Source organism: Opisthocomus hoazin, chromosome 3 (assembly GCF_030867145.1).
Source record: "Opisthocomus hoazin isolate bOpiHoa1 chromosome 3, bOpiHoa1.hap1, whole genome shotgun sequence".
In the NCBI taxonomy this organism is placed as follows: domain Eukaryota; kingdom Metazoa; phylum Chordata; class Aves; order Opisthocomiformes; family Opisthocomidae; genus Opisthocomus; species Opisthocomus hoazin.
In genome coordinates this window covers 37,755,019-37,774,427 of record NC_134416.1, presented here as the reverse complement: position 1 = coordinate 37,774,427, position 19,409 = coordinate 37,755,019, and the positions used below count along the sequence as shown (strand labels likewise).

Sequence of the window (19,409 nt, the reverse complement as noted above, 5' to 3'; positions counted from 1 at the left end):
GACCTCTGAAGGTCATCTGCTTCACCACCTTCCCTGCCCCCTCAAAGTATGACCAACTTTAAAGCTGGATCTGACGCCGGAGTTAGCAGGTTGCTTGGTCTACTTTTACAAATCTCCAAGGATGGAGATTTTACAACCTCTTCCAGCAATCTGTCCCAGGGTTTAATAAAGTTTCTTTTTAGCTGTACTTTTAAAATGTATATTAAATAACTGATGATATTTTCATACTAAAGTTGAAAGAGTAATTAAGCTAATACAGCATGCTCATAATACACCAATATACATTATTTATATTAGTCATAGTCATTCAACTGAATGAAAGCCTCTAACAACCTAATACCAGAAGAATGGGTCACTTAATTTTTTTAATAACAAATTTTCCAATAACTAAAAGCTATTGGAAAAGCAAAAGCCAGGAGCTTGGGATTACATTTGATTAAAACCCAGTATTATTAATAAACCTAAGCGTAATAAAATCTACTCTCTCCAATTACAGGTGTGGAAACGTGACTACTGTGACTACGAAAGTAGATTGTTGACTACAATGCATGTCATACAAGTGACTAAAACAGTTTATCACCTTATGAAGTACATAGAATGAGAGACATGAACAAACCAAGATACAACAAACTTACGAGTAAATACCATGGAGTTTTTTCAGGTAATGGAAACCATACATTCTTTATGCTCCAGTGAAGACTCATGAGCACCAAACTTGAACAACTCATGTAACACATTATCTTTCCTGATTCATGTCTAAAACGCGAGTTCCCTAAATCAGATGAATCACACAATCACTTCAAGAATCTAAATGAAGTGAACTAGAAACTTGCACTTGTCAGCATACACTCAACTTCTTCCATCGCTTCACATTACTGTTCACATAAGGACATTGTGCAACCTCTAGGTCCTCATCTCCTTTAGCAAGTATCTTTTTTTTTGTAGGACACACCAAAGTGAATCCAACCAAAGCGACGTGCTGATTTTACAACTACCAGCTTACATCTAGGTCTCTTCTCACCAAGGCATCAAAGCCACTTCTTCAATTGTTGGCCCACTGACCCGAATTCAGATCACTTTGCAGGTAGAATTGTATTTCTCTGTAATTATTTGCTCCCACTGCTCTCATACATTGGTGCTGGAAATAGTAAAGCTTCATCTAAATAAAAGCTTTACCCTTTTAAAAACGCTAGTCAAATTTTAAAATTATACTGGTAAATTATTTCATAGTAAATATTAGAAGTTGCATTACACATTCAGAAAACTTCACATTATTCATTATCCTAGTTCATGTATCCAAAACTGCACAAAAGCCAGCCCTACGTCTCTAGCTTTACTTTGCACATTCAATTTGGTTTGGGTTGTAACAACATGACTGTTTCTTGTGTCAGCTATTTCCATCATTTTTCATTCATTTTCAACACAAGGAGCTGTAAGAACTTTCTGTAGTCATCCCACCTTCTTACAACTACAGAAAATGTGATTATGCATATTTATGCCTATCTAGTTAGTATGCCTAGTAACTGTATAAACTTGCGTGTGTGTGTGTATATGCACAGTTAGTTAACACACTCAAGTTCATCATCTGTGTTGAATGCAGGAAACTTCTCATACTTCCTATACGTCTTCCAGACTTAGAAAAAAAAAAAAAAAGGTTTGGATTATGCCTGTAAAACACAAATTACAGAATTTTTGAAGAAAACCCACATAATTCAGTTCAACCAGGGTTTCAAATCTCAGGACTACAGGCAATGAAGACAAATGTTACTACAGTCTGACGAATTAGCAAGCGTAATACCAGAACTACCAACCTGAAGATCACGGCATATCCGTTTTCCATGGCAAAGCACACAGTCGGACATTTAGGAATGGCCCACTTGTGCATTACTGGGCGTTGCTGCTCCGTGAGAATACATCGGCTTTGCTCGGGAGAGAAGGATGGGAAAGCCAAAGCGTGATCACAGGCCAAAGCAGTAATCGATTCTGTAAGATTACACTCTTGTTTCAAGCCTGGGGTCTTTTTTGTTTTGTTTGGGTTTTGCTTTACTGATAGCATTGTGGCTACATAAAAAGGCCTTCAAACAGGTCCAGACACGACGCTATTTTCATTGACAGCATTGTAGGAGAGCATCACACCCATCCTGAAGCACTCTGGATTCCCATCGGTGCCTCTCACTGCGGGTGCAGGTTACAGCAGCACACCGCCAACGCGACCGAAGCCACACCAGTAACAGCACCGGTCTGCCTGCACATCAGTGGCAGTACCAGGCACCGCCGTGCTGGTGAGAGACTGCACCTCATCACAATTACTGACAGCTTTACAAGCAGCAGCTGGGAACAGACTAGGTCAGAGAAAGCAGGGATCAGGCCTTTTAAATCCTGAAGAAAGTTAAGGCCAGTGTTGGACATGAAAATTAAATTCTTCACTCACTGCCAAACACATCCTCGTACTGGCATTAAATTTACCTGATACAGTTAAGTAGCTGTAAAAGGACACAACTACTCTGGGAAGAACTGAATCAGCAGAAAGGTGCTTTCCATTTTGCACAGTTCAGTTGCTTTTCCACCCAACTATATAAAGGTACACCGCTACAAAACGTGTTGTGTACTTCACTAACCATCTTATATTCCATACCATGCCAGGGCAGTTAAGGCAAAAAAAGCCTAATCCTCCTAAAATACTCCTTTTATTGCAGGACAGTGGAAAAACCCTGCAGCAAGTTGAAAAGGATTTGAATTTCTACCATTTTGTAGAAGTAAAAAAAAAAATCATTGAAGGCAATTGGGCAAGATTATAAAATTAAATGGTACATTAAACCTGTATTAAATTAGTAAGTTTTTAAATGATTATTCTCTTGGAACAAGGACTATCTTAGACATACATGGAGTCAAACAGCAAGCAGAAAAGAGAAAGAAATTCTGTGTACACAGCATTATGCAGACTCTTCATACAGAAAAAGGCTTTCCCCCCTAAAAAAAAAAGCTTCAGAAGTTACCAGTATTGTAAACATGAATCAGTAAATGACAGAAAGGGCTTACATAGTCAATAGGAACTATAGCGTTGCCTACATGTGCTCCTAAGTATAGAATCCCATGAATGGGCACAATAAAAGCAAGGACAACTGGCAGCACTGTCACTCAAACTATGTTTGTTTTTAGAGGACAACTGATGCCTCCAATTTGCTGCTGGTACTATCTCCTGCCAGCATACACCAGCTTCAGTCTCAGTTCGCCCAGTTTGTTAAGTGATAGCTGAGAGCAACACAATGCGTGCTACTTGTAGGGACAGCAGCAACGCACAGCTTCAAAGCATGCAAAGTGTTACTGAGTAAACAGTAAGTATTTTAGGAGTAGAAAATACAGACTCTATGCATCTCCACCTGTATTACATGCAATTTAACTACTCAGTTTCACCTACAAAGTAGCTATTTCTAGGGGGGCTCACCATGCAAGAAGTTTGCTGTATATTATGCATGTTATAGCAACCAGCACTGTAACTTTTCTCACAGGACAACAGCGAATTAATAGTACAACAATCTATCCTGAAAGAGAGACAAATCACATTTATGCTAGATGAAGCTGGTTAAAGCAGTTTGGTTTCAGATCATTTCACAATGCTGTCAAAACTAAGTCTCCAACGCTTAGTAAAGATTTTTTGGGGACTGCTAATAAAATTATAAATTACTGGCAGTAATGAAGCACAAATACTGTCATGCATGTAATCTGACAAAAATAGCTGGACTAAATTCTATTGCTATACGAAGGTGTAATATAATTAACAGCAAATTTTGCAGCAGTTCAAATGTTGTAATTTTTTAACTTCTTTTAACATGAACAATCAGAACAACATTCTCCCATTAATAAAAAAAAATAAACCACCAACCTTATCCTGCATCGTCACCAGATCATCAGTTTGCAATTATGTGCTAGCTATGCCGGGGCAGTGGGAGTTTGGGGGTTAGAGGAGTTCTAGGATACCTGGAAAATTGACACAGATGCACTACCTGGATGTTTCTATTAAAATGTTGCTGTATAGCACTTGATTGAGCCAGACCTTTCCCACCCATCCAATAATTTACTAAAAGAATTAGTTCTGTGATGATTGTACATTGCTGAATTTGACAGTTTCAGCAAGAGTAAAGCCCCACACAATTCGAGTTCAGTGTTCATTTAATGAGAGAATAATACTAATCTACTCCCTGAACAGCAATTAAAAATGCTTAAAAACATTTTTCAATTTCTCTGAAAGTTGAAACAAGTGCAGTGCCCACATGCCTTCACAGAAGTTACCAAAACATCCCCATGTCTGAAAGTGTTTTGATCCTTCAAAGCCATATTAAGACAAAACATAAGCAATCTACAAGGCACTGTGTCTTTACAGATAGAAGAAAACCATCCCAAGATTTTCAAATCAGTTTCCTCACTACACCTACTGTTCACTAGGGTAGTCAGTGTATTATTGTTTTTATATATACATTTAATAAAAGAAAAAAATTAAACAGAAAAACCATGTAGATAATAAATCCAAATTTGGAGGGAGGCAGCCTGTAAGTTTCTACTTCAAGACACAGGCTAGCAAATTCTCACTTTTCTTGATTATTTTTAATGCATTATCTTTAAGAAACAAAACAAAACAAAAACATGCCAAGATGGATATACAATAAAATCAACCCAAATTAATGCATGGCCTAAGAAAGATCTATTTACTATCTTTAGTACGTATCTACACATAAAACTACTGTGGAGACCAACACCAAGAAATAAAGCTGACAGAAAGAAGCAGCATTCTGGTGCAGACCATGCAGCAGCACTCCTCTCCAGAGGCCAAATCCTACAATAATATTTTGCAAATATAGAAAAGAAATAATTAAGTAAATGCTTTACCTTGTGACAAACTCCTAACAGTGACAGGACCCTTTACTCAAAATGAAGCAAGGTGCATTAACAGCTGCCTTGAAATGTATACAAAGCCATCTTGCCATGAAACAATATAGAATTGTCTTATGCAGAGACCACCAGAAATTTTCCAATTAGATCTTTGGTTTACTCCAAAGAGAGCCCCGAGACATTAAACACGAGGTGCACAGAGGGATGCTCTAGACTGGGCTGGCTGGCACAAGACAACTCTCATCATCCTTATGCAGGTATATCCGATACTGGATAACAAGTTTAGATGGATTTACATTTCAGAAATCATTCAGGAAGACCTAAGCCTTACTATATTGCATGCTACAGTCACTAACGTAAGGAAACTTGCCTTCAGGGTGAAATCACAATTCATACAAACAAACCTTTATCACTTTCAAAAAGTGCTGCACAGCAATGACTTTAAAAAATCCCCAACACCACAAAGTAGCTAATGAGGAAAGCTGACCTATTTAGATGAGCATAAGAAATGCTCAGAAAAGTTTTTACAGAAAAGAATCACAAGCTTTTCTACACAGCATTCCCTAGTAGCACCTGAGATACCAGAAAGACATCAGTAATGTCCAAATGTAATTTAGTCTATTTCTGCAGACTAAGGAAAAGTAGGAAGCTGACAGAAGGAACTTTCGGAATTACAAAAACATACAGCAAAGTACCGTACCAGGTCTATTTTTCACCTGCAAGACCTCAGAATCTCCTGTCAGGCACACTATGAAGACTACTTGGCTCAGAGGTTACTAGGATTTCTAGAAAAATTATTGCAAATGCAAAAAGAAACCTGAAATTCTTTACAATGAGTGTGGTGAAACACTGGAATGGGTTGCCCAGAGAGGTAGTGGAGGCCGCATCCCTGGAAACATTCAAGACCAGGTTGGACAGGGCTCTGAGCAACCTGATCTAGTTAGCGGTGTCCCTGCTCGCTGCGGGGGGGGGGTTGGACTAGATGACCTCTAGGGGTCCTTTCAGACCCAAAACTTTCTATGATTCTATGACCTCCGTTCATGTAGAGGGCTATCCATCCTCCAAGTTGTAAAGTTTGATTGGACCACTAGTTTTTCTTAGCATAGCATACCCCAACAAACTCTGATACTGGTTTTCATACAGGACCGTGATCCTTCAGTTGCATTGTGACCATAGTTGCACTGCATTTGCCCTCTTCCACTTTTGAACAACTTTATAACCTAAGAATTACAGCTTGGTGAAATTACTGATAACCTCTGAAAAAAACCACAAAACACCATGCCACCAGCCACTGATTCTCTGAGAATCCTCAAAAATCTATCAAACTTCACCTTCAAGAACTGGTTGTTCCCCGTCTCATTTCTCCCTCCTATTCCACTTTGTAAGCATAGCTTATCTCCATGTGGCATCCTCATTGTGTCAGTCAACACCATTTGCAGGAGCATTTGGAAGATCATTCCCAACACAGGATTGTTTGGACTATGACTTATGACTTATTTAAGGAAGCCAAAGTCACCTGTTACTCCAGCATGATGCTTACGACAGAAGTTACTGCTTGGGGCATACGATAATGCACAGATAAATAAGAGATTAAAAAAGTTATAGTCCAAAACTGAGTGCGATACAAAACACATTAGTGCAAGGTGATGCCCCCAATTTCTTTTTTCCCCATAAACTCAAATCCTTGTGCAAATCAAGACTTCAGGCTCGATAAACTCTAAATTATCCGGAGGCTGGGTGCTTTATCAGTCTTTGTGACTTTTTTACTTAGTGATGTGTACTTCCTGCACTGCTACTTTCAGAGTACTGATCTTCAATAAATTGTCTACACCCAATAAATAAAAGTGTACTTTCTTTTGTGCATGTGAAATATAGCTACCAATTTTTTCTGTAGCCATACGGACAGTTTACAAAACAAGAGAGAGACAGTCAAGAGCTATTCACCCTTTGTCACCAGGCAGAGTGACAGCTGTCACACACTCTCTACTGACCCAGTAACAAATAATAAATGGAGATCAAACCCATCAGATTTCATCCATCTTTTGAACAGGACCTTCAGAAGAAAGGAGAGTGCAGTGGAGGGCTACAAGGATGATTAGGGGACTGGAGCATCTCTCCTATGAGGAAAGGCTGAGGGAGCTGGGCTTGTCTAGCCTGGAGAGGACCGAAAGGGGGACCTTTTAAATGTTTATAAATATCTTAATGGTGGGTGTCAGGGGGATGGGGCCAGACTCTTTTCAGTGGTGCCCAGCAACAGGACAAGAGGCAACGGGCACAAACTGAAGCACAGGAATTTCCATCTGAACATAAGGAAGAACTTCTTTAACTTGAGGGTGACAGAGCACTGGAACATAGGGGTTGTGGAGTGTCCTTCTCTGGAGATATTCAACACGCCCACCCCTCTCCTGGACAAGGTCCTGTGCGGTCTGCTCTAGGTGAACCTGCTTTGGCAGGGGGCTTGGACTAGATGACCCACAGAGGTCCCTTCCAACCCCTACCATTCTGTGATTCTGTGGGTGAGATGAGGAACAGTGTGGTTTTGTCTCAAAAACCTCCTACCACAGTGCAAGGGTCCTGTTCTTTAAGCATACAATAGACAAATGAGATCTGTACCTGAGACTTCTGTCTCAAGTGTTTTCTGTATTAGATGATGACTGTATCACATTTGGCTTTCTATCTCAAGAACATTAGACTTGTAACGTAACTACTGCCTTCCTTTTGGAAAATAACTGGGCATTTTCTGAGCAGCTTCACTGCATCTGTAACTCTATCTGATTAAGGTTTGACAATGTTGGTCTGACAACAACTTAACCAAAAATATCCAGACAACAATGCTAGCAGCCTTGGTATTAAAAAAAAATCCCCCCCCCCAAAAAAAATCAAACTCTAAAAACCAACCAACAGTCCTGGGCACAGATTCTCAAGGTGTCTACATGGAGAGGTAACAGATCATTTGAAGGCAAGGCTTTGGAAAAACTTCAGAATTTCCACTAGAAACAGAGTTACAACAGATACAAGAATCCCTTGCCATAGATTGTCACAGGCAGCCCAGACCTATGGCTCTCAGGCTCCTCTTAGCCCATAACTCAGCTTTTGCATAAAACAAGGTGTCTAGTACTTTACATTATGCAGAAAAGTCTAAAGATATAAATCAGGTTTCAGCCATCATCTCCCAAACCCCAGCTGCACAATCCTCTATTTCTTGCACTAGCTCTGAAACTCTTGATTATGCAGCAAGCTGATTCAAAATTTGCCAGTTGAGAAGAAAGATTTTCCCTTTTTCCTTTAAAGTCAGTTTCCTACTGGTTTAACATGCTAAATCACCTCAGTGCACACTTGGACAGTAAAGCTAGATGCAAGGTAGGAATGTGAATCATGAGGCTGGAAAGGAAGGAGGAGGATTACAAATTCCTCCTTTTCAGTGGCAGAAAACTAAGAGAAGACATCGAATAGCAGGAACCCTGCTTGATTTTATCTTTAAGGATAAAATGCCCTGGAGAACTGCATTTGCACCATCCAGATAACACTGTAGTCCTGGGAAGAGAACAGGCCCAGAACACTCATCTGAACAGATTTAACCCTGACCTAACTTGGCAAAAAGCACTCCAAAAGGCTCCAAGAGAATGGGTTCCCACCTGCTGAAGACAAGACAGAAGTTTTCAGGTCTTATCATGGAGATTTTCAGTACCAAAAGACAGACCAGCATAAGGGAAGCAACTGTGGTCAGTGTTACAGGACTCTGGATTGTCACGTCTTTCTTTGAGGCTATCATTACGGTTTTCAGTTCTTCACCGGATCCTATTTCAGAAAAGCAGAGGCTCTTGTAAACAGCTCTTTCACAAGCAGAAGGCAAGAGAAAAATGACACTTCAAAAAAACAAAGTTATACTTGTAGATGGCATGTATGTAAAAGTGAAGGGGGTTCACTACAAATCTAACCTACTACCACTGGCACTCACCTTAAGAGGTCCTATAGAGCATTATACTAAAAAGACTGTAGGCAGAGGCTTATAAATCTGATCTCTACGCTGATATCACACACTGCATGATCAATTGATTTTGCATTTACTTTTTTGTTTTTTAAATACAGAATAATTACCTGAAAGAAACCCACAAGGTTTCTAAGGAAGCCACTTGATGACAGCAATTGCTTTGGAACTACAAAGTTACTGAAAAGGCTCTTGCTTTGTAATTTAAAAAAACATCACTTTCAGTAGCTCCAGAGAGAATTTTCTTAAGTTGAATCAACTGCTCAAAACCCCTCAAACACTACTTTGAAAAGTACTTAAAATCTGGAGGAAAAAAAATATGGCAAGTGAACAGAATATCCTCCATTGCTATTATCAGTAAAATGAAATAAAAGAAGTGGCTAAGTATTTTCAAATTTGTATTTCTGAAGTGTACTTTAATATAGTAAAACAAGGCTCATGATATTTCTACTCTTCCAATTTTATTCAGGTATTTTAAAGCCTGATTGTTCAGGAAGTTCACCGAAGTCCTGGAAACAACTACCAACAAGTACCTGCACACAAACCTAATCTCAAGTCTCTCCTCCCGCCCTGCTATGTAGCTGCAGCTGAAGACGGAATATCACTAAGGCAGATCAATTCCCTTTACGCAGTTCAACAATCAACTGTTCAGGTACCACTACTTATGAGAGCAAATCCAAACAGGATTGAGTGATTTGGATTAAATGTAATTGGTTTTAAAAGAAAGTTCATTCAAAACCTACCTTTTTTGGAACGATCCGGATTTGTGAGGATGCAAGGACAACATAACGCTGAACTGCTTTACCAGAGGAGGCAAAAACTATACTGGCTTCCCCTCAACAAAGCTAGAAATTATACAGCTGCACTATCACAAAGCTTTTAATATCAACAGGACACGTTCTAAGAAACATGAATGCCACAGGTGGTTTTCCCCGCCCGTTTTTAAAAATCATTCATTTAAATAAATACTTACATAGTAAAAAAACCACACCACCAAGAACAGGACTGGAAAGTTGTATTATCAATTATATTTAAACCTTTCCTGACAGACATCTGTTTAATCTGTTCTTTAAAATTTAATTACTGACATGGGAATTTTATGGTCTCCTTAGATCCTACCATTAAAACCTGAGATTGAACTCTATTTCGTCAGACTTTCGAAAAAAGTAATAACTAAAAATCAAACATCCAGAACAGTATTCATAACATACGATATATGAATCAAAAACCTTAATTTTTCACAAAAATACATTTTTTTGGTATGAAGAAAGTGCCCTACTTTTTTGAAACAGAAGCTATCATCTCTTGAATAAAAAATTATAAAAAACTGAAAGCAATTATTGATATGAGACAGCAGAATTTTCATTTAGCAGTCTTGACACACGCTAACAAAGTAAAAGAAACTCTCTTCCCACCACTGCAAGCAAACAAGAACCCTGCATCTGAAACTCCCCATTCAATATGTGAAGTGTTTGTCAAACAGCAAAGAACCATGATAAGGAATTATTTGATACTCTGAGACATGAAAGCACTACACCTTAGCGATTTTTTCTTTTTTTCTTTTTTTTTAAAGAAACTATTTCCTTCAGCTGTTACAACAGATACCCTCTGGTACCCTCCGGAGACGAGATGAAACACCTCACTATTATCTAAATTCCTCCGCTGATATCCATCACAATATTTTGCAATTACTGACAGCTTTGTCTCAAAAGTAGCTGAATGTAAGGAACAGTGCTGCTGCACTCCACCATGAAAAGGTCCACACGTATTTCCATTCAAGGGTAGTAATCTATTTCAAAACAAGAATTTATTGTGTTATAGTATAAAGACACTAAACACAAAACAAAGTGTTTAACAACATGAACATTCACACAAAATAAAAGCAAGATCGTTTCAAGCCAGTTCTGTAACCAGTTCATGTGAGAAATTCCAAGTGAAAGAAAGTTACATACACAGTCACCCTACAGAAAGGATGGCACCACCTTCATCTAATTCAAACCCTATTTCAGGACATCATAGCATTGTCAGAATAGTTGCATTATTTTGAGGGCTTAAGTGGTATAACAGGGTTTGTCTTGGCCCTCTGGATATAGGTGGACTTACCCACAGATCTACAAGAGAACCAATGCAGGCATTTCTACTGTAAACTAAAAGACCTGAGGTACGTTCTCTTCTACTCTACCTTGCATTTTTTTGATCTAAGTATATTACAGGGGAGAGTTATTAGAGAGCAGCATAAATTTGGTCATTTAACTTCACTGTAGTCCATGTGATACCATAGGTCAATAAAATGTGTAATGCTTTGCACTACTACGCCCATCTTCAACAAAATACACATAGTATGTCATGAAGGTTCTCTAAAACCATGTATTGTAGCACGGCAAGCCACCATGAAAAGATACATGAATCTAAGATGATGTACTTGATTCATTTCTTCAGAGACATTACCTTGTGTCACAATAAGGTCTCTTTCCTGTGGACTATTTGATAGCTCCATTATGTGAACCATTCGTACATGAATTTCTCAAAGATGCATCAATCATTTCAATCAATACAGAGCAGTCAACATGAATATACAGATTAAGTATCAGATTACTGCTCTTTCATATGAACAAGCATGTGAGTTTGATTAACTCACAATCATAAAATTTTGTTAAACAAAAAGTTAGGAGCAGAACTATTTCATTTGCGTAAAGTGATTATTTTTGGCTCTTAAAAGAAACTCTACGTTTTAAAGGCTCATTGTGAAAATATATACACACATCAAATTTATATCCAAAGCTAAATTTTACCATTGAGTTTTAAAGGCCAAGAGATATTTTCAATACAGTAGAAAAATTAGCAGTTCCTGAAGTATATTGTAGCCTCACTTCACTGGCAATATCTTTAATTCAGTTGCTGTATAAAATACTTCTCTGAAGCAAATCCATCTGAACTCTATCCACCCTGAGATAAACATCTATACTTTAAAATGTTTTAAACATTAGGTAACAGAGAAGTATGTACAAGGCTATAAAACTTGTCAGTTATCATACAGCAGTAAGAAAAAAAAATATCCGTATTTTCAGCCAATTTTCTGTTTGTTATTGACATTATTCATTCTGGGTTGGGTTTGGGGTTTTTTTGGCTTTTGTTTATTTGTTTGTTTTTAAATCAAGTAGTTACTTGATTTAGACATTCATGCATTAATTGCTTGAATTTTTTTTTGAGTGCAGCAATAAGGCAACAGTAAAAAAAAGTTATAGAAATTTTGCATATGTGTAAAGGTATTAAGTTTATAAAAGTGCTTCCTAAAAAGACAACCTAATTGCAGTATCAAAATATTACAGAGTGGTGAGAACAACTATAATTTCCATAAATGTTGCTCCATAGAAAAATGTCAATCTGATTTGAGGCTTTTCCCCCTTTTTTGGTGAAGTAAAAGCCTGGAAAAAAATTGGTATGGCTGCATGGGACAAGCAAGTTAAGAAAATATACTTTAGTCTAAACTTAAATAAGAAGGTCCACACTTTTTTGTCAAAACATTAAGCCTCTGTCAAAAATGTATTTTTTTTCTTTTTATAGTACAGGATTAAAAGACAAGACGATGCTTACAAGATAAAGAAATAACTTACATGAAAATATCTTCTGACAAAGCTTTTCAATCAAAATATTGTTTTGTAACAATCAAACATGACACACAACAACAAAAGAAACAGTGAATGCAAACAAAAAAATGTTATATGGATTGCTTTCAAACACATAAATAAATGAAACATTGGTGTAGGCAGTAGGGCTCATGCTGATGGCTAGCAGGAAATAACAGTGTGCAATCTATTTGGAAAAAGCTCTAAAGTACAAATTACAAGCCCAATTATGGACTGCAGCAAGTTCAGTTATATCACTGCCATCCTCTCCTATCTCCAAAATAAATTCTTGATTAAATCACTCATACCCTAAATTACTCATACCTTTGCTTCAGAGATATGAATAACTATATACAAAAAGTAGTTTTATTTCACCATAGGGATAACATTGTACCTCTCTGCCAATGTCACTTGAAAAACCTTCCATGTCAAAAGAATTTGACAGCAGATAAACAATTTAATAAATATGCAATGATCTTATTACAGTCCTTCAGCTAAGCATGTTAATTCATGCTGCTAGTTTTGTGATCACAGTGCATAGAATCCAAATATAAAAGAATGGGGTGGCTTTTAAGGTAATGGTAGATCCCTTGCTTATAATCCAAATACATCCGAAACTTTCATAAGCTCTGTCATGCACCAATCTTTTTTTGTGGCAGGAGCAAAACCCTTCCCTGGTACGATGTCCATTGCCGGCAATGGATGCACCAAAACCGCCAAGGAGCTCAGTGTTATTGCACAATATATGAAGACCTGGAATTCTTCCAAATGCTTAAAATAAAAAATAATGGAATTATTCTGACATTTCTGGACACCTGCATTAATACTGTATGACTAATAAAAGCATGTCAGTTGCATGGACTGAACCAGCGATCAACATGCGCCCAGAATGCACACTAGTAAAAATGCAGTCAAAGGAAGTAGTCTTCATTGCCTATAGGTCACTTCCAGTCAAAGGTTAAAGTTCAAAGACTGAATGATCAAAGTGCTCATTTTCTCAGTAGGACTATCTTCTGCTACGAGGATCACAAAATGCTGGCATCAACATGTGTCATCTTTAAAATAAAAGAAGAGCATTTATGGAAAACAGGTAAACATTCTAAGTCCAAATTAGCAAGGTGCTGTACACACAAACAGTTCCTGGCAGAGACAGTAACATGCAGTGGAAATACACCGATCCAATCATCCTGCGGTTTTGTTCAATAAGGACTCCAGAAAAAAAGCAAGATAATATCAAACATGAAACTTTGCAAATACACTACACCCCCAAGCATATTAGTATTAGCAAGTACTCCATTAAAACGACAGCAATTTCCACACTCAATATTTAGAAAGCCACCCATTAGGAAAACAAAAGACCAAATATGCTTAACATTTTGCCCCCTTGAAGTAGAGCCTGTCCACATCAGTTAACAAATTGAGAAATCCTCTTATAAGTTGTAAGAGCTGGCAGAGTGGACTTCTAATGCACTCTCAAGCCTTCTTACATACATATACTTTTATATATATAAGTATGCATATTCATTTATTTCTCAAGAATCAACACCAATTATAGCTGACAGAATTATGCAAAAACAATAGGTTACTACTGTAATCCTAAAATCTTAAAACTGAAAATAACTTACATTCATAAACAGTATTTTTACTGTTTATAGATTTCGTATGTATAAAGTAGCAGTGAACAATTCTACATTCTCACTGAAAAACATTATGTCATTAATACCATTACATGTAAAGAAATTCTTCATTTTGATAGCAGAATACTGCACATGTGAAAAAGACTGGACAAGGATGCAAGAGAGATAGAAGGAGTACGTAAACTGTGTACTAAAAGTTTACGCCAAATACCAGAGGAAACACTTCCTACTTAAAAAAAAAACCAAACAACAAACTAAACCGAAAAGCAGTAAGGAGGTGCTGGTGAAAAATATGAAAACACCATTGCCCTCTTTTTTCACAAAAATCTACCTTCTGACAACACTAAAGCCAGGCAACAGCTTTATGAAACCAATTTCAGCCTGGATGCTCAAGAAAGAGGAATATCCTCCTCCGTGTCTTTAACATAACACGATCAACTCTCAGATTGAAATTCAACATGAAATTCAATGCACAGTTGAAGCAGATGTTGGGTAGGACAGACAACCTAGAAATATTTTTAGTTATCAAAAATCAGGAGTTTTGAAAGAGGGCTTGCGAGGACATCAGTTTGTAGCAAACAAGGCTCCAGAACTCTGCTTTACGGAATAAGTTGCTTTGTTGGGGCAGGGATGAAATGAGGGATAATAATTGTAATAAGCTCTGTAATAAGCTGAATACACAGACACACATGTTTACATGTCTGACTATATCTCAAAGCGCCACTTCATCCCTCTGCGTTCGTATTGGTTTTCTTTACTTCAGCTCCCAACCATGCGCTATTTGCTCCCAGCTAAATAAATTCTAGGCACTTACTGGAAAAAAAAAAATTCCTTCAAATGCATATATTAAAAGTGATGACAGTCTTCCTACTTTCTCTTCAAAACACAGGGATTCAATTTCACATTAAAGCTAAGCCAGTCCATGGCTAGCTGACAACAGAAGGGGCAGAACCACTGTGCATCTCCCTCCACATGTTCTTGTATTAGCACTAGCATTTATTTCACCCAGTGGTTACCCTCAGACAGCTGGTTTTCTTTCTTGGTTGGGATTGGTTTTTCTCCCCTGATTTACCCAGCCCAAAGTGGTTCAACCACAAGATTAGATATGTGACACTTCAGTTGAAGCAGGAGCAGAAAATGAAGATGACAGAACCATTGTTTCCAAGGGCTTGTAAATCTTTTTCAGGTGTACATAATGTTGAAGACCATTCTTTTCCAGAGAGGTGGTTAAAATTAGCAGGCAAGCTACATTTCCCATTTTAGTGTAACCCACCATTTCTTCAAAGCCACTAAGAAAACATTGAAAATTTAAAGATCATGCCTTGGCAGTCTTGTTCTATGTCCACAGAAGAGAACCAAAATTACTTGTAACTGAGATAAGGAGCAAGTGATATGCAAAACTTCAAGGAAGAGCCCTCTAGCATTTAAGAAAATTTTTGTCCAGTGGACATCAGGTATGCTTTATTTTTTAATGTAAGAATTTGGTGGGGGGGAGAGGCTGATGAAATTTTAAGCATGATCTCCTTTGTAATCAGTACTTAAAAAGGAAGTTAAAAAACAAATGAGAATATTACAAAGCAAAACAGTATGAGTTATTTAAATGAACTGGCTTGCTTTCTCTTGTCTCAGGTTTGTTTTAAGGTTGCTCTGAATTTGGGGAAGGGTAGGGTTTTCTGACTTTCAGAAAAGAGCTGTTGCATAGTTACTTCAAAGTAATTAAATGACTTGTTCAGTGGGCTATAAGCAGCTTGATGGTTTTGAACCACAAATGCATAGCAACTTTCAGAGTCAGATAACCCACATTTCTTTTCATACTCCTTTGGTGTTTTGCGTGTTTAACTTTAACTGAATTTCACGAATAAGAAATCAAAGTAGTATCTGCAGACTGTTCTCCTTGGTAGACATCAAGCCTGAATCAAAACAAGACTAGTACAAATTCAAAGTAGACAGAACATATTTTAATCAAAAGATAAAGCCAATAAATGAAACTTTGCTTGTTTCTCTTTAAAAATAACTAGCAAATGAAAATAAAAGCAATTAGTAAAAACTCTCCCAAAATTTCCAATAAAGAGAAAGCAAAGCTAGAAATGGAGAAGCACATTACAAGAGTGCGAAAACAGAAAGAGAAGAGAAAGCGAGTACTGAACAATCTGGTGAAGATGAAAAACCAGACTTGCAGGCAATAATATTATTATTCTTAGAGTCAGTTTTAAAAACAACATGATGTACAACCACACAATAAAAGGTTCTGAGTTTCTTAAATACCTCTTAATCCCATGACATACAGCACTCTTTTTACTGTAATTGAAGTCACCTTGTTGTAGGGATACTATTAGCGCATTAAGAGAAACAAGAGTTTCATTCTGTTACATTACCACATATCAAAAACCCATGGATCTCTGCAAGTATTATGAAACTCTCCAGTTTTTCTTGTTAAGGCATCCACGGGCTTTTAAGAATCTAAGGGCTAAGGCCTTGGCATTTGCCTCTCCAGTCATTACCTCCCACTGTCTCAAAATACCTGGTCTCATTTCATGTAGGGGACAGAACACATTCTGGGGTGGGGAGGCAGTGAAAAACAGAGGATGTTTTATGATGGAGCCATCAGCGAAAGGTAGTGACGGGATCAACTCCTCCTGCACCACCCTAGCATACAGTATTACCTGCTCTAACACAACCCTTCCCAAAACACACGGGATTTTGATAACTACCATTTGTACAGTGTTTTCCTAGGGAAAGCAAAGAAAGTATTGGCCAACAAGAGAAGAAAAGCATAGCCCATCTCCACCCCCTCCTTCTTTCCTCATCAATGGAGCGGGTAAGACAAGCACATACAGCCAACCCCAGCTCTGGAAGAGGATGACAAATGTTGAGACAGAAGAAAGAAACCACAAAGTATAAAGCCAGATACAGAGCACTTGGAAAGAAAAAAAGATACCACCACAAAAACCCAAACCAAAACAACACAAAACTACTACTGCAGACATGGTAGTACCATGCATAGCAATTTTAGTAATTTTTTTTTTAAATCATGTACACATAGAATCTTATTACTATACTAATAACTACTAGCTCTTAAAGGCCTTTAAGTCAGCCAGCTGTTCCACACTGTAAGTTGTGATTAATAGTGGAAATCTATTAAAACACATAGCTGTTTAAAAACATATAGGCATCTTTTAATCGCCCTAAAAGCTCTTACACCATTACCATCATCAACAAAAACCCCTGGGTTTAGAACTAAACGTAGTTTGATTATAGACCTTCCCCAGCCTCAAACTTAAGACTTGTCACGGACTAATATAGTTTACAACAACTTGCATTCAAATTCAATCCTACAATTTAAAACATACAAATTTGTGCTGTTTAGATTTCCATCAGGAATTATTAAAATGTGATACTAAAAAAAAATCACAGGATAATATCTCAGAAACAGGATTTTAATAACTTTCTGAAATTAAAAAAAAAGAATTTAAGGCTTTAAACGCATTTATCCTACTTTCATGTATTTTAATTGCCTTCAGCCTGAAAAAACTTCAAAACTCCTGGTCCTAGTTAAATACTTACCATGATACCACCATTTTGTTTTCTTTGGATTCTTGTTACACGTTCTTACATAAAACGAATTATCTGGAGGTCGCCTCTGCAACAGAAGAAAAGACCTACAAATAATCAAACAATCCTCGTATTGTAATACATGAGTTAGTAAATAAGCTTACGAAAGGCTAACATGTGAATACAGTGAAAATGAGGTAACAGGCAGGGACAGACTTTGGTCAAGAAAAATATCTTAAGGATCCAGGTAATAATTCTTACTAGAGATATTCCAAGCAAAAAATAGTGAAAAATACCAAACAGTTTGCAGACAAATAAGGGGAGAAATAAATTAAAAAAAAAAAAAAAAAAGAAATAAAACAACCCACAAGAAAGGAACAGCTGTTGTTCTAAAAAACCAAATGAAATTCTTTTGCAGTTTGGAATCTAATTATGATATATTAGATCCAATTCACATCCATAAGTTCCAGCTTGGAATGGGTGAAAAAAACGAACATAAACATCTACATCTCATCAATATTTCATAGTCTTCAGCTTTCTTCATAAATGTCACCATCACACAAAACCAAAGTCATAGGATACAATACAAAGACATTTTGGGAGTTTTCTTCTACCACGTACACATGACCAGGACCGACTGGAATGTGACATAAATAAGCATGTTTGGATAGCACAGTCATACACCGGAAGGCTGTGCTGCCATTCAGTGAGACCTAGACAGGCTGGAGAGCTGGGCGCAGAGGAAACTGATGAAGTTCAACAAGGGCAAGTGCAGGGTCCTGCACCTGGGGAGGAACAACCCCATGCACCAGTACAGGCTTGGGACGGACCTGCTGGAGAGCAGCTCTGTGGAGAGAGACCTGGGTGTCCTGGTGTACCACAAGTGAACCATGAGCCAGCAGTGTGCCCTGGTTGCCAAGAAGTCCAATGGCATCCTGGGGTGCATTAAGAAGAGTGTGGCCAGCAGGTCGAGGGGGGTTCTCCTTCCCCTCTACTCTGCCCTAGTGAGGTCTCATCTGGAGTACTCTGTCCAGTTCTGGGCTCCCCACTTCAAGAAAGATGAGGAGCTACTGGAGAGAGACCAGCGGAGGGCTACGAGGATGATGAGGGGACTAGAGCATCTCTCCTGTGAGGAAAGGCTGAGGGAACTGGGCATGTTTAGCCTGAAGAAGAGAAGGCTGAGAGGGGACCTTGTAAATACCTATAAATATCTTACGGGTGGGTGTCAAGAGGATGGGGCCAGACCCTCTTCAGTGGTGCCCAGCGACAGAACAGGGGGCAACGGGCACAAACTGAAGCATAGGAAGTTCCAGCTGAACATGAGGAAGAACTTCTTCACTCTAAGGGTGACGGAGCACTGGAACAGGCTGCCCAGGGAGGTTGTGGAGTCTCCTTCTCTGGAGATATTCAAGACCCACCTGCACAAGGTCCTGTGCAGCCTGCTGTAGGTGACCCTGCTTTGGCAGGGGGGTTGGGCTAGATGACCCACAGAGGTCCCTTCCAACCCCCACCACTCTGTGATTCTGTACAAGCTCTGATCACACCTAACTTCGACAGATACTCCATAGTGAAAAGAATGTAAAAGAGTAGTTCTCTTTGCAAAAAACGTCTAAGGTATCAATATCAGTCATCTATGACCAAAAACATAGCTTAGCACAGTTTACTTTCCTGAAGTGAAAATTATCACGATGACTGAACAGTACAGCTACAAAGCCTTAT

The 19,409-nt window shown here is 38.2% G+C and overlaps 1 protein-coding gene across 2 annotated transcripts in view; it reads right to left on the bottom strand.

Annotated features, from left to right (window-relative positions):
- Positions 1 to 10,662: 10,662 nt before the first annotated feature.
- The window catches only part of UBE2W (ubiquitin conjugating enzyme E2 W), a 34,000-nt gene continuing 25,253 nt past the window's right edge, over positions 10,663 to 19,409 (bottom strand). Inside the window, exons 5-6 of one of the 2 annotated variants that reach the window (XR_012763421.1) lie at positions 17,703 to 17,797; positions 10,663 to 13,556 (exon numbers count right to left, since the gene is read on the bottom strand). Coding sequence is in view for 1 of the 2 variants with exons in the window: in XM_075416002.1 (XP_075272117.1) it covers positions 13,543 to 13,556; positions 17,703 to 17,778 (90 nt within the window). In the remaining variant the exon portion in view is untranslated. The remainder of the gene's footprint in view (positions 13,557 to 17,702; positions 17,798 to 19,409) is intronic. The other variant, XM_075416002.1, reaches the window with a different exon arrangement.